Source organism: Pipistrellus kuhlii, unplaced genomic scaffold, assembly GCF_014108245.1.
Source record: "Pipistrellus kuhlii isolate mPipKuh1 unplaced genomic scaffold, mPipKuh1.p scaffold_m20_p_2, whole genome shotgun sequence".
NCBI classification, from domain to species: domain Eukaryota; kingdom Metazoa; phylum Chordata; class Mammalia; order Chiroptera; family Vespertilionidae; genus Pipistrellus; species Pipistrellus kuhlii.
Genome location: NW_023425515.1, coordinates 36,979,411 through 36,995,284, shown reverse-complemented (window position 1 = coordinate 36,995,284; position 15,874 = coordinate 36,979,411). Strand labels below are relative to the sequence as shown.

Here is a 15,874-nt window from a genome sequence, read left to right as displayed (position 1 = left end):
GAACAACAAATCAATGTCTCTGTCTTGCTCTCTCCTCTCTCTCCTCTTTCCTCTCTCTAAAAAGTCTATCTAAATAATTTAAAAATCGCCCTAACTGGTTTGGCTCAGTGGATAGAGCAAGGCCTGCAGATACAAGGGTCCTGGGTTTGATTCCGATCAGGGGCACATCCCTGGTGGGAGGTGTGCTGGGGGCAGCTGATTGATATTTCTAACTCTCTGTCCATCTCCCTTCCTCTTTATAAAAAATCAATAAAATATATTTTTAAAATAAATAATTTTAAAATATATAAACTGAGTGCTATGCTAAAAGAATTGAAACATTCTAACTATAAAATTAGTGTAAGGGATATGTCTTTCACGAAGTTCAGCCACTATCAGAGAGTAAAAATCAGTCATGGAAAATTCAGAATGATGGAAGAAGTAATCTCAAAACAACTGCCCAGTAGTCAAAACAATTGAGACCCCAGAAGTGACCATACTAAAGCTAAATCCACATACCAGGAGTCAGATAGGTAGCCTGGGTTTTAATCCAAATTATCCTACTTAATACCTGGCAATATACCTACTTAATCATATATATATATATATATATATATATATATATATATATATATATATACACACACACACACACACACACACACACACACACAAATTGTCCTAATATGCAAATTGTCCCCTCAGAGTTTGACCAGGAGACCAGCAGTTCAATTGCTGGCTATGACATGCACTGATCACCAGGGAGCAGCACAAATGAAGGAAGGCCCTGGCAGGCAGCCTAAGGCCCCTATTGGCCCTGATCCCTGGTCAGGCCTAGGGACCCTACCCAAGCACAAATCTCATGCACCAGGTCTCTAGTACAGTTATAAAATGGTAAGATTTGAAACCAGGCAGTCTGGATCAAGTCTAAGCTTTTAACTGCCGTGCTTTTAATCTCACAATGATAATGTGGATTGTGAGGATTAAAGGAGTTAATTCATGTGAAAGTGCTTAAACCCAGTCTGCATGGCTCAGTTGTTGTTTATCGACCTATGAACCAGGAGGTCATGGTTTGATTCTGGGTCAGGCAGGGTTGGGCTAGTCACCAGTGTGGGGCATGCAAAGAGGCAGCTGATCAATGGTTCTCTCTCTTTGATGTTTCTATCTCTCTCTCCCTCTCCCTTCCTGTCTGAAACCACCAAAAACATATTTTTTTAAAAGTGCTTAAAACGGTGGGTAGGTTTTTGTTCACTCCCTTCTCCCTGTGTATACACATTATCTCAGAAGAAAAAATATCTCAGCACCAAATGATGAACTGGCCATTTAATATGTATGACTTATGTGACCTCAATCCTCACAATTTCCTACAGAATGGATTGATTGTATATGAGGAACTAAAGCTGCAAAGGTGGGAGAGCAAAATAGATACATAGAAGAGGAACTACAGTGAAAATGAAAATGTCAATCTAGATCTAGAGTATTCATTGATTTAAGTGCTGTAACTTAATCACATAGGGCTCCCTACTCTACTCTTCTCATTTCTCTTTCTCCTTGAGCAAACTAAGAAAATCACCCCTGGTGGGGCGGTTCAGTTGGTTGGAGTGTCATCCTATACACCAAAAGATTTCAGGTTCGATTCTCAGTCAGGGCACATATGGGAGACAACCCAATCAATGCTTCTCTCTCATATCTATGTTTCTCTCTGTGTCTCTTCCCCCTCCCTTCCACTCTCTCTTTAAAAAAAAAAAAAAAAGTCAATGGAAAAAATATCCTCGGGTAAGGATTAACATCAACAACAACAAAAAATATCCTCAAGTGAAGATTAACAACAACATAGAACAAACTGTGGAATCTCAGAGGGAAGGCAGGAGAGGGTGGGTGGGGGGAAGTGATCAACCAAAGAATTTGTATGCATAACCTATGGACACAGACAATAGGATAATAAAGGCCTGGGGCAAGGGCATGCTAGAAGGGGAGGGAAAGGGAATATATGTAATACTTTCAACAATAAAGATTCAATTTAAAAAATCAGTTATGCCAAAACCAGTTTGGCTCGGTGGTAGAGCGTCTGCCTGCAGACTGAAAGGTCCCAGGTTTGATTCCGGTCAAGGGCATGTACCTTGGTTTCGGGCACATCCCCAGTAGGGGGTGTGCAAGAGGCAGCTGATGGATGATTCTCTCTCATTGATGTTTCTCTCTATCCCTCTCTCTTCCTATAATATCTGTAAAAAATCAATATATTAAATAAATAAATAAATAAATAAATCAGTTACTACCTACATCAATCCATTCCTACCTTAGAATTCACTCAATCTCATTAGAACAAGATTCTACCTAAAAGAGTTCTACACACACCACACACACACACACACATACACACACATATATATATTTCAGAGAGGAAGAGAAAGGGAAATATAAACATAAATGCTCAACCCGCAACCCAGGCACTTGCTCCAACCGGGAATCGAACTGCAACTCTAAGATATATTCGCCTGCCCTAGCTGGTTTGGCTCAGTGGATAATCGGCCTGTGGACTGAAGGGTCCCAGGTTCAATTCTGGCCAAGGGCACATGCCCAAGTTGCAGGAGGCAGCCCATCAATATTCTCTCTCATCATTGATGTCTCTGAATCAATAAAAGGTTTTTTTTTTTTTAAATTTATTTTTTTAAATCAATCTTTATTGTTCATATTGTTACAAAGGTTCCTCATTTCTTCCCCCCCTCCACCAGGTTCCCACCCCACCCTCTGCCCCCTCCCCATCCCCCATTGTCCTCATTCATAGGTGTAGTTTATGTTCAGTCTCTTCCTCCCTCCCTTTCCCTGATAGTAAATCGCTTTTCAGATAGTAAATCAGTTACTTAGCATTTTCTCATATCAATAATACCACCACATGCCCAATGATACACTTCACACAAAAGACATTTCCAAATAGGTCAACCAGCCTCATCCAGGCCCCACCCAAGGCACTCACAGATCAACACCCCACCCCTATACTAACTCAACACATCCAGATCTAAGCCTTCATCACTTGATTCAGCAGACCCTCAAGTTCCCACAAAAGTTTCCAGCCATGTCTGAGAGGCAGCCGTGGGGCAGGGGCAGGCGAGGAGCGAGCTGCTCCGGGCCTGGCTGCTCCCAGCCTGGCAGCCGCTGCTCCAGGCCTGAACGCTCCCAGCCTGGCAGCCGCTGCTCCGGGCCTGGCCGCACAGGACCCGGCTGCTCCGGGCCTGGCCGCTCCCAGCCTGGCAGCTGCTGCTCCAGGCCTGGCCACACCAGACCCGGCTGCTCCAGGCCTGGCCGCTCCCAGCCTGAATAAAAGTATTTTAAAAAAAAGATATATTCACTTAATCATCCCTCAGGCATCTCAAATTGTGTATGTGTAGATAGAAATTTGTCATCTTTCCCTACTCAATAGAGTCCTCCACCTGGACCCTAAACATGTTGTTGTTCATGTATTGTATAAACACTGCCCAACCAAAAAATCAAGGATTCACCCTAGCCACTTTGGCTCAGTGGATAGGGCGTCAGCCAAGGTTTGATTCTGGCCAAGGGCACATGCCCAGGTTGTGGACTCAGTCCCCAGTAGGGGCTTTACAGGAGGCAGTCGATCAACGATTCTCTTATCATTGATGCTTCTCTCTCTCTCTCCCTCTTCCTTATTCTCTGAAATTAATAAATATATATTTTTAAAAAATATCTGTGATTCAGCCAAAACCAGTTTGGCTCAGTGGATAGAGCGTCGGCCTGCGGACTGAAGGGTCCCAGGTTCGATTCCAATCAAGGGCATGTACCTTGGTTGCTGGCACATCCCCGGTGGGGGGGGGGGGGGGGCTGTGCAGTAGGCAGCTGATCAATGTTTCTCTTATTGACGTTTCTAGCTCTCTCTTAACAAAAAAAAATAAATAAATCTGGGATTCATCCTATATTCCTTCCCATTCACATAATATATCTAATCAGACACCAGGTCCTACTGGTGTTTGGATCAAAATCCAGTTTTAATTTTCTCTTTTAAAAAATCTTTCTTTGCCTGGCTGGTGTTGAGAGTTGTCCCATGCACCAAGAGGTCACCACTTCAATTCAGGGTCAGGACACATGCCCAAGTTGCGAACTAAATCCTCAGTAGGGTGCATGCAGAAGGCATGTTTCTATTTCTCCCTCTCCCTTCCTTTCTCTAAGATCAATAAAGGCATTTAAAAAAAAATCTTTCTTCATCTATTCCATATCCTCATTTTTACCGTCCCAATTTAGGCATTTATTTCACTTGCGTGGTCTCTGAGCCTCCATGTTGCACTTCCCCACCCAGATAGCTAGCTGATCATGTCACTTTCCTGCTCTTATGCAGTGATTGAGATATTGTCAATTTCTTAGCACAGCAAAGCTCTTCTAAACCTGATCAGAGAAGGCTTAGAACTGTACCTCCAACCACACTTTCCCTGGCTCCACTCCCTTATCGACGGTTTCTGAAAACAAATAGCTTTTCCACCTCTGCTTTTGTTACTCCTTTAGCTATAGCCTACCTTCTTTTCCAAACTCATCTTCTTCCAATTGTTTCCTCAAATCCCTCTTTTCCAGGCACGTAGGCCCTATTTCAATACCAGGGTAACATGTTCACCTAGTACAGTATTGATCTTAAATTGTTTTCTTTCCATTACATAAGCTTTTTGATAAGATTTTTTTTTTCTTCAATTTTTGCATTCCCGCAAACTAGAATGCAGAGTAAGGCTCCATTGGTTATTTTTTGCTGAATGAACAATTGATGGCAAAAAGATTAAGAGCCACCATGAAACTTTACTACTCCAATTACCCTTTTGTTTTCAGTTTGTAATTTATTTTAACATCACCACCATTGGATAGCAGGTAAGGCAATTATTATATCCCCCTTATATAGATAACAGAGGCTCATGAGACATGCTAATTTTCTCAAAATTACAACAGGTCTCATGAAAGGAGTTGGACAGGTTTGCTCTCCCAAGGTCAGTGCTTTAACCGTTTATACAGGTTTTATACAGGCTGCCAAATGAAAGCAGAGAAGACAATGGAGACACTCAATCCAAAGTTGCTGCTTCTCCAGCTAGCAAAAGCTTGGACTACAATGGGGTCTACAAATCTCCAAAGCTACATAGACAGATTAATATAGTGAATTTACAGGCACAGGTTTTGGAGTCAAATAGATTTGGATTCCAATCCTGACTCCACCACTTACTACATGACCTTGAAGAAGTTACTGAATCTCTACATTACATTCCTCACCAAAATACAGGGATAATACCTCTCTCAAAAGTTGTTGTGAGGTCTCAGAAGTATGTAGAATTATTCTTTTAACATTTATAGACCTATTAAGTGCCAGTCACTGTTCAGAGGTTAATCCCATAGTAAGTATTGGGTAAAATGCTAGCAATTACTGCCAGGACCGCATGTTCTCTACTGCATCCAGAGGCCCAGGCCCCAATAGCCAGTGCAGCTATACCATCCCCACAAGGAAGTACTGCAGATCGAGTGATTATATTCCAGGAAGGAGGCCATTTCTCTTTCCCATTGCTATACCAGGGAAAGGTCAGGGTCAAGTTTCTTATACTGATTCTGAAAGGAAGCCCAATAGATGTTAACATGATCAAATTTCTCAAACAGCAACCTCCCAAGAGTGACAGAGGGTCATAGGAGCTAAAAATGTCCTTTTCATACATCAACACAGAAGTCAAATTATCAAGAGCGGGGCTAATTCTGCTGCCTCTTAGAGCAGGAATCCTTAGTTTAGTCCAAAGTCAGGGAATAACGGGCTTGAGAAGGGTGTGCACTGACAGGGTTGGGGTGGGAGGTGTATGGGTCTACAAAGCCCTCACAGAGTTATTTGTAAGAGTTTGTATAAATGTGTGTATATTCATCTCCTAGAAAGAAGATCCATTACATTTATCAGCATCTCAAGGATTTGAAGATGAACCACTATCTTAAGACGATTAGGAAAGAGAGAAGGAAAAAGGGCTTAGTTCTTTCCATTCAGGGCAGCTTCCCTGCTAGCCAAGGCTCAGAGTTGCTGCAAACAATACTGGCTCACATCTACTCCCCACCCCATTCTGGCCTCTGGCCACCATACCCCAGAAAACAGACAGAGAGGGACCTTGGGGATAAAGGTCTTTATTCAACAAAGTGATCTCACTCAGTAACAAAAGAACAGGAGGTAACAACTCCAACAAAGGTCTGGAGCAGTGTCCACCTCTGGCATAAGGGAGCATGGCCCACTAACATATCAGCTGCAGCTCAGAGCCTTTGGTGGACACTTAGATGTCATAATTGGGGTTCTTCCGAAGGATAACGAAACCTTCCAGAATGGGAGTAACAGGAAGGTATTCCTCAGTGGCCAATTCTGCCCGCTCCCCGTGGGCCAACAACACTGGGGTTGTGTGTGTCTGGAACCCTGTGATGGCCTTAGGCTTGCCAGCCTGGCCCACCACATCCACTGCCTGTAGGGTGAGAAAATGGAGATGAAGGAATCCCAGAGAGCAATGCAGCAGCAACCCAGAGCCCATACCAGTTTCAGAGAAGCAGGTACATGTGCATTCTCCAAGTTCTAGAATACAGTCTGAGCCCTCCCCTCCACTTAACCCCTCACCTGGCCCACACGGACAGACACTGGCAATGGTCGCAACTCCTCATCGAATGTAACCAGCATTCGGGGCTGCATGGCAGCCACCAGCCCATATAATACATAGTGAGATTTGCCTAGGATGACTGAGGGAAGAACACATGACAAACATAGTTAGAGACATTAAGACAAGCCTGATCTGAACCTAGGGACCTCATTCCAGCCCTGACTCTTTAACCCATTATATAGCTGAACCCACATTCCCCACTACTATAAACCAGAGGTGTCCCCACCTTACTTGCTAACAGCCCTCGAATTTGATAATCGCGTTCCCCCAGGCACTCAAGAGCAGAAATTGGACTCAGTTCTCCTTCCTCTAAAGAAATATATTTGGGCCAGATCTAAAGTATGCTAGATATGCCCTGACGGGTGCTCAGTAGTTACAGCATTGGACCTTGGATGGAAGCGTTGTAGGTTTGATTTCCCGTCAAGGGCACGTACCTTGGCTGTAGGTTCCCCAGCCCCAGTAGGGGCAAAGGTGAGACAACCAATCAATGTGGCTCTTTTACACTGTTTTTCTTTCTCTCCTCCACCACCCTCACTCTCTCTGGAAATCAATGGAAAAAAATACCTTTGCCATAACCGGTTTGACTCAGTGGATAGAGCAACGGCTTGTGGACTGAAGGGTCCCGGGTTCAATTCCAGTCAAGGGCATGTACCTTGGTTACAGGCACATCCCCAGTAGGGTGTGTGCAGGAGGCAGCTGATCCATGTTTCTCTCATCGATATTTCTAACTCTCTATCCCTCTCCCTTCCTCTCTGTAAAAAATCAATAAAATATATTTCTTTAAAAAAATCATTGGGTGCCCGGCCAGCGTGTCTCAGTGGTTGAGCATTTTACCTATGAGCCAGGAAGTTACAGTTCGATTCTCAGTCAGGGCACATGCCTGGGTTGCAGGCTCAACTTCCAGTCTGGGCATGCAGGAGGCAGCCGATCAATAATTCTCTCTCATTGTTGAAGTTTCTCTCCCTCTCCCTTCTTCTCTGAAGTCAAGAAAAATATATAATTTTAAAAACCGAGTGAGGATTTTAAAAAAAGAAGTGTGGGAGATAAAAGTTTCATGAGGTCCATCACAGGCCCTCAAAACTTTTAGAGTGGTACAGAGCTAACTCAAAGCCTCGCTCATAAATGATCAAGATGGCCCTGGCAGGGATGGAGACAGGGCACCATGTGCCACCATATAAGATGACAGGAACTCACTGTTGCGGACATCCAGGAAAGAGACAAGCACGGTGAGCAGCCCAGCCACAGCCACTTGACTCATAAGCTGCCGGTCACTGTGGTAGGGGCAGAGAGTGAGTGTGCCCTTCCCTAAATGTGTCAGACCCTGAAAAATACAGAAAGTAGAGGTGAAGAGTCACATCTGAAAAGACATCAACTAACTTAGCTACACAGAAATCCAACGCACTCACCTCCTCCCTTCCAGACTGAACTCAAGGTCCCCTTCATGTCACTACATGTCTCCCTTCCATCCCCAGAGACATGTCCCTTAGCAAACTCTAAGGAAAACAATTCTATTCTTTACCTGTGCCAAGCGCACCATGAAGAGGTTGTTGGGGTCCTTGGCATGATACTGGGCTAACTGGCGCAGCATCGCAGCCAGACGGGCATTATTGGTACCTGGAAATGTTAAGCATCATGGAGTATTGGGAAAAAAAGGTCCTCAAACCTTCTCCCAAACTGGTTATGATCTTCTTCTGACTGATACTCACCACTGCCCACCATGCCCATGGCAAAGATGGAGTTATAGGAAACTTCTGGATCAGCATCATGAGAAAATTTGCTAAGAGTATCCAGGATGTTGAGTCGTGGATTTGAAACAGAAATTAAGGCCAGTGCTAAAGGCACAGCCCGTCGGAGTGTGGGCTCCCCATATCTCAACTGGTAATAAAAGAAAATAACAAGAGTATCATAGAAAGTAGTAAAAATAAGCTTTGTTACAGGAACAATAGGTAAAAGAGGCTTTAAACAAGTTTTATAGAAAGGGCACAGAAAAAAATATTTCTCAACCATGAAAACCCGTCAGAAAAGTTTCCTCAAGGGAACCCCAGGCATCAAAATCAGTATATTCTCATCTTCTCCTTGCGGTACTCACCAGGTGGCCAAAGGTTCGTAGTGCCATCTCTGCACCAATCTCCTCTCCCATAGCAATAAGGGCAATCCCCAGCACAGCCACTCCCTGCAATTGAAGAGGCAGCAGAACCCAGTAAGCTCAGGCAACAAAAATCTCACCTTTGACTAGAGTCCTGCCTGAAAAGAAAAGGCTGTCCTGTGGGGCACACCCTTTCCCCTCATGTATGAAATCCAGTCAATACACAGCCATACTCAGAGGGGTGCAAAAGCCACGCCAAACCAGCTCCACCCTCTACCCTGCAAACTTCTCTTCGCTCCGAGCTCACTCAGAGTGCCTGGCTGCCCACAGTACCTGATGTGCGCCCATGTCAGCGGGAGCTTCCTTCTTGTCCTTGTCCTTCTTTTCCTTCTTGTCTTTATCTTCCTCCTTTTCCTTCGAGTCAAAGTGTTCACTACAAATGTGGAGCAGTTGCTGCACCTTCAGTACATTCCCAGAGCCTATAGCAGGATGGTAAGAATGAGGAAGGGTAGAAATGAAAAGGTACCAAAGAAAAGCTCCCTCCAAGAATAGGAGAAGCTAACTAATCTAATACAGATCAGAATGACTGAGCCAGGAGGAACAATCTGAAATAAGGTCTAGGAAAGAAATGGAGTCGCTGGGAAGCACAAAGACACACACCTGCATAGGCACACACATCCACCAGTGTGTTGGCAAAACTGCGGAATGGCTCTGACACAACCTCCAGCGCAGCCAGGATTGCTTCAATGGCTTCTCCCTTCCCTACAGGACAGATTCAAGAGGTCAGAAGACACTTGCTTCCACACCACAGCCTGACACATAAGCTGTCCCTCTTGTATCCATTTATTGTCAGCCTTTTGCCCAAATAGAGAGATATCCCCTCACCCAGGTGATTGAGGCCCAATCCAAGAGGAAGCCAACGGGCATAAGTGTCCTTGAGCTCAGTCTCTGACTTCTCCATGATGGTCTGAAGGATAGTGGAAGTGACATCTCCATTGCAGGATCCCACTGCTATCATTCCACAGGCTAGAGCTGTCACACCTGCCACCTAGAAACAGGGAAGTCAGTATTACACATAAGTTATTAAAATACTTGTTTACCTATCTTGACTCCAGACAGCAAATTTCTACAACCTGCTGTAACTGCACTAGGTAAAAATCCCTTTCTGATGGTAGGCCAAAATAATAATAGTAGCAATAATTCATTGAATACTTATTACGTCAGCCACTATGCCACCTACTTTGATACTATTAACGTTTAATCACAACAACCCATGAAACAGTTCCTACTGTTATTCCTCTTTTAATGGTGAGGAAAGTGAAGCCAAAAGAAGTTAAGTTATGTGTCTAAAATCACAATACTTATAAGCAGAGGTGGGAGGATTTGAACTGAGGTTTTTCTGACTAAAGCCTATGCTATACTTATCCATCACTAAAACAACTCTATACAAGTAAGAAAATTTAGGGTTGACCAATAACTAAACCAGTGAGTGAGACTAACTCCCCTCAAACTGGGTGAAGTTACTAGCCACTCTAGTCTGGTACTCCTCATGGATCTCAAGGGCTGGAACTAGCAGCAACACCACTGGGACTTAGAATCCCAGTTCCAAGGGATTTCACTGAAAATGATATAATTCCCCCCTCTCCCAGCCCCAACTCCATCTCTTTTTTCACTGTTTATGACAGAGAGTGGTAGGACTCGAGTATTTCCCCACATCCCATAAATGACCAACAGTCTCTATTCACCTCCATACTGGACTTGGAATCTCCCATCACAGGCAGCAGCAGTGTTAGAACATCTTCACGATTTGAGCCCGCATAGGCCAAGCCTAGCCTGCAAAAGCCAGGGAGATGCAGTCCCCCACACACATCCAAGGAAGGAACAAAAAGAGGATTGGTCATTCATTCATTATTTCAACAGTCACAAAGAGCCAAGTACTCGACAGGCATAATGGTAGTTCTTGGCAATACAATGGTGAAAAGGGCCAACTCCCTTTTTTACAGAGATTTCAGGCTGAGCACTACCAGAAGAGAAGCAATAAGCCTTACCCAAAGATAGAGCCAAGTCTCATAGTGTTGCTGTTGTGGAGAACATAGTCTGAGAGCAGTGCCAGGGCAGGGTCACACTCGTTCCGGACCGCAGAATTCACAATGCCACAGGCCAGAAGGGCTCCAGACTGCAAAAGTGCAAAGAGATCCTCCACTCAGACTGCTCTACCTTCCTTATTGCAAAGACACAACACAGGCCACAAAGTAGCACCTGCCTAAACTGGAGTTAAAAACCAGATAACTGGCCAGGGAACGGGAGGCCCTGTGGGCCCTAGAACAGGGAAGGGGATGTCCCCATTAGTGGGCTATGCCCAGACCAACCTTGATGTAATCCTCAGAAGAGTACAGGTACTTGTCAATCTGGGTGAGACCACCATCCACATCCCACAGCAGAATCATGCCAAGGGATGCAGCTGCACTCAACATTCCTATACCAAGAAAAAGATCTGTCTGAAAACGGCCTTAAACCGAAAAAACTGCTATAAAGAGCTCTCCCAGGAACTGCACTGGGGATCACTTGTCAGGTAACAGGTGAACCTGGGAGGACAAGAGTGACCAAAACAACACAAAGATAAGGCAGAAACAGGATTATACCGTGGTCCTTGTTCTTGTAGAGCCATTTGTTGCCATCATCCGTCAGCAGCTTATCCTGGCCAAAGGCTGCATTCACAAAGCCGTTCACAAAAGAGGAGGCCAGGTTCATGCGGGCAGAGTCCACCTGAGAGCCACTGCCTCCAAACCCTGCACAGGAGGGAGAGGAAAGGAAGGGTAAGAGTAGGGTAAGAAACATGGCAGCTGGTACCAGGTTCTGAGCTGGCCCCCTAGGATCCTCTATCTTTGTTCCCAACACTGACCTGGAGGAAAGGTCTGTGGGAATTCTGAGCTCTCCAGGATAAATGTGTTTGGCCAACCTATCACTCCCAATACAAGGGGCATAATTAATACTCCTCCAATCCCCACACATAAGCAGATAGCTACTCACTATTGTTCTCCAGGTGGGTTTTATAGATGTCATCAGGCACCTTGGGCTCCATGATATCCAGCTGGAGAGAAGTCAGAGGGTCACAACTGCTCCCCGAGTCTACCCTTAGCTGTCCCTTCTGACATCCCACTCAATGGAAATTCTAACCAAGGAATTCAGTCAGTTATAATCACATAAAATCACAACCAAGAAAGCTTTGACAGAAAAGGGCAGAGTCTCACCTCCCGAGCTAATGCCAAGAAGTTGCTATTGAGCTGCACATTGGACATGATCTCTGTCAGGTCCTCATACTCCTCCACATCTTCACTCAGCTCCAGAAACACCCCGTGCCGGCCTAGCATGAATGCCATCTGCTTCTGCACTACCCTGTGGGAGAGAGCCATCACAACTGCTCAGCCCCTACCCACTAAGGACACAGAAAAGCCCCTCAAGCTCTAACCAGAAACTACAAGCTCCCACCCATGAGCTTATCTCTTCCTCTGCCAACTTCTTCCCCACATACACATCCTTGCAGGAGGTGAAGATGTCTTCTACCAGTTCCATGTCATTGAGCATCAGTGCCAATCTGAGAGCTTCAGGGAAGCGACTGAACTTTCGGAACACACCCAAGGCACAGCGCAGTAGGGCAGAGTTCTCCGGCTCAGGCACATAATTCACACAGCTACAAAGGTAAAAATAATAAAGGAATCAGAAATTTCAGACGTACATTTACCCCATTTACTTCACTTACCCAAAATAAATACTAAATACTATATATATGTTATCCAGGCGCTATGCCAGATGCCGGGACTACTAAGGAGACATGTTTCTGTCCTCAAGTACCGTATTTTTCGAACCATAAGATGCTCCGGACCATAAGACGCACCAGTTTTTAGAGAAGGGAAATGAAGAAAAAAAGATTCTGAAACAAATAGTGTCCTAAAATATTTTATGTGCATTAAAACCCAACATCACAGTCATAAACACATGTAATCAACCCTGTAAAGTAAATAGCAGCATTTAGAACCATTTTAGAGCCGGGCAAGCACACAGAGACCACACAGAGCCGGGCAAGTAAAAAAACTTTTTTTTTAAAGTATATGTGTAGGCTATATTTGGACCATAGGACGCAAGGACTTTTCCCCCCCACTTCTGGGGGGAAAAAAGTGCGTCTTATGGTCCGAAAAATACGGTAGTTTACAGGCATCAATAAATTAACTACAGTTTGGCACTACATTTGATGCAAATGCTCTGAGAAAACAGAGGAGGCACAATTAAGAGAGAAGTGCTGGGACAGTAGACTGTCATCATTTCCTATCATATTTGCTCACCTGGTGAGATAGAGGCAGACCTTTGCATATGCATTCTCATCAATGTCCTTCTCCAGCATATCCACCTGCTCAATTTCCATCAGCAGGTCGCAGGCCTCATGCTCTGCATTATGGGCCATGTTGTATGGGACAATCTCCTTCACCAGGGTCAGCAGTGGCTCCCGCTGTGTTTTCTCCGCGTCATCCAGCTCCTGCCACTCCTTAGCCACTTCTCCTGCTAGATGCCTAATGGATAGAGCCAGACCATGAGGGCCCACTCAAGCTTCACAGGAAGCACTTCCCTGTGAGTCAGGGAATTCAGTGTCTGGGAAACTCAATACACTGGTACTCTAAGACAGATAATGCTCTAAGACCGGGCTCGGAATTATGTCTCAGAACCCCCTTCAGAGTCCCAAGGAAAGGTCTTACCTGACATACTCATGACCCCACGATGCCAATTCCTCCTGGGAGCCCACCAGCCGGTACTTGAGGCACTCACGCTCCCCGCTCATGGTCATCGCCAAAACAGAGATGATATCAGCAGCAAAACGCTTTAAAGAAACCAGTCTTTAAAGTTAAACCCAGGGTAGAGTATCACACTATGGAATCAATCCCCCAAATTAAGTATTAACTATGCACCAACCTCTAGAAATTTACACATGGCAACTAAGGTAAGCCTCACGATAACCCTAGGGTTAGTACTGATATCTCCCTTTTATTTTTTTAATCCTCACCCAAGGAAATGTTTTTCTGGATACTTAGAGAAACATGGATATAAAACATGGATCAGTGCCTCCATACACACCCCACCAGAGATTAAACCCTCAACCTTTCGGTAAATGGAATCAACTAACTCAGCCACCCGACCAGAGCACTGCATCCCTTCTAAACAAACATGGCTAAAGGATGGTGATGAGGAAGGAGTGGAGAAAGATGGACTCTCAGTTTTATTCTAATCACAACAATAAACTACTAAAAGGTTTTAAGCAAAAAAGGACTCACAATCTAGAAAGACAACTATGACTGTTGCATGAAAGACAAACCGTATAGGAAGTAAAAAACAAAGAAGGCCAGTTAGGAGGCTGCTGCAGTAATTAGGTGAGAACTGAAGAGTTCCTAGTTTAGGGTTGTTACAACAAGCAAAAGAAGTGACTGAACTATGTGTTATTTTAAAGATAAAACAAATGAATGTACATGGAATATAAGGAAAAGAAAAAAATAAGGTTAAACAAGTAAAACAGGTCATGATAATAAAATCCCAATGTCCAACATAAATGTCAGAAATCTTCTGAAAAGCCAATCCTCCTAACAGCTCATGTATTTTGACTATGATAGGCTGTATTCAACTAGCTCTGGTCTCAGGTCTATCAGGTTTCCAGTGATTTCCATGAGCGCCATGGTTACTCAAGAAAAGGCATTCCTAGATGAGGCCTCCACCAGCTTCTGAAACAGTTTTACCTTATTCTCCCCGGGGGCCATGTTCTCATAGATCTCCTTCAGCTTGCCATAGTGTGGGCGCAGGAATTTGAGAGGCTTGGGCACTGAAGTCATGGAAGTTGTAGAAGAACGAATCTGTCTCCGCAGTTCTTCCAGGGCTGGTCGGTACAAGGACGTGTCCTTCTCCTGATCAGGAGATGTGAGGGGCAGACAAGAAAAAAAAAAAAAAAAAAAAGGAGGCACATCCCTGAAGTCAGCGTTCATGTGTTTAACTGCTCCTCTAGGAAAATCACTGTCTATTCATCTGTGATTCCCCAACTACCCGCACACAAAACAAACGACCCAGTCTAAAAGTTCACGAATTGCTTCTCCCAGAGAGAAAGCTACAAAATACTTCAAGTACCTTTTGTTACATTCCTCCCTTGAAACATCATAACACTGATCCCAACACAGTCCATCTTTCCCTATACCTCGCATCGTGTTGCCTCAGGACAGAATAAAGCAAACAAGTGGGAAAGCTGCAAATACGAATCCGCTCATGTTAACATATCATGACTCACCCCCAGTCGTTCCACGAGCATCTCCAGTTCATCCTGAAGCTGTTTGTCCTCCTCAGACTGGAGGGTTGGAGGAAGAAGCTCATCAAGAGGAGGAATCCCACACACATCCTCCTCCCATTCACCCTGGGGCAGGTGGGCAGTAAGCCTGCCTCTTTAGGAGAGATCAGGTGGACCAGGAATGACCGCGGGATGGGAAGTCCTGCTGGGCAGGCAGCCTGGCTTCTGGACCAGTCCTGCTTGAATGCCACTTTAAAACATGGGATGACAATGAGCCACCTCGGACCACCTCACGAGGCGGTGATGAGGGTTAGTGAGGGCGGCGAACGTAACAGCGCGGAACTGTGGATGAGGAGCAGAGAAGCAGGGTGCCGGGAGCCCGGGGGTACCCCATCCGCCCCCTCCAGGGGCCGGCGGGGCCGTTGGGAATCTGCCCCGAGGCCTACGGAGCCGCCGTGACTCAGCCCGCACCGGCTTCCGGAGCCATGCCTCACCAGCTCCTGCTCTTTGTCCTTGTCCCCGACATCCTGCCGCTCCTTGCCGCCCGGCTTCTCCTCCGCGCCGCCGGGGGCCGTAGATGGGGGCTGTTGGGGCTGCACCGCTGTCTTGTCCCGGCCACCCTCCTCCATCTCCGCTGCCACTGCCGGCCAGCTGCGCGCGCACCCCGCACGCCCCGCCCCGTTTCCCAGGGAGCCTCGCGCGTCGCCCATGACGCCCCGCCCTCCAGCTCCGGAGCCGGCCTGGGACCGGAAATGACGCCACGGCCTGGGAGTCCCGCTCGGAAACTGCAGGAAAACTACAGTTCCCAGCTGCCCGCGCGGCATGGGCGCAAACCTAGGACCGCGA

At 45.6% G+C, this 15,874-nt stretch overlaps 1 protein-coding gene across 2 annotated transcripts; it reads right to left on the bottom strand.

The window, feature by feature from the left end:
- Positions 1-6,098: 6,098 nt before the first annotated feature.
- Positions 6,099-15,704, bottom strand: PSMD2 (proteasome 26S subunit ubiquitin receptor, non-ATPase 2). 2 transcript variants are annotated; one of them, XM_036444268.2, is made up of 21 exons: positions 15,523-15,704; positions 15,032-15,088; positions 14,493-14,657; positions 13,464-13,585; positions 13,056-13,280; positions 12,248-12,406; positions 11,967-12,111; positions 11,746-11,806; positions 11,358-11,504; positions 11,085-11,191; positions 10,764-10,891; positions 10,461-10,548; positions 9,601-9,763; positions 9,376-9,477; positions 9,049-9,194; positions 8,719-8,802; positions 8,336-8,504; positions 8,149-8,243; positions 7,824-7,950; positions 6,590-6,708; positions 6,099-6,440 (listed from the first exon to the last, which is right to left on the bottom strand). In XM_036444268.2, the coding sequence occupies exons 1-21, from the start codon at positions 15,655-15,657 to the stop codon at positions 6,258-6,260; spliced, it is 2,727 nt and encodes a 908-aa protein (XP_036300161.1). In that variant the 5' UTR covers positions 15,658-15,704; the 3' UTR covers positions 6,099-6,257. The 2 variants fall into 2 exon arrangements, with proteins under 2 accessions (XP_036300161.1, XP_036300162.1); XM_036444269.2 differs by lacking the exon at positions 8,719-8,802.
- Positions 15,705-15,874: the final 170 nt, after the last annotated feature.

Excerpts from the sequence above, each read along its gene's own strand:
- PSMD2 (XM_036444268.2), bottom strand. The coding sequence starts at position 15,657 with ATGGAGGAGGGTGGCCGGGACAAGACAGCGGTGCAGCCCCAACAGCCC. Across the intron at positions 14,658-15,031 it reads TGCTCGTGGAACGACTGGGG|GAGAAGGACACGTCCTTGTA; the intron begins GTGAGTCATGAT and ends TCTCCTGATCAG. Across the intron at positions 9,195-9,375 it reads GGATGTGTGTGCCTATGCAG|GCTCTGGGAATGTACTGAAG; the intron begins GTGTGTGTCTTT and ends ATCCTGCTATAG.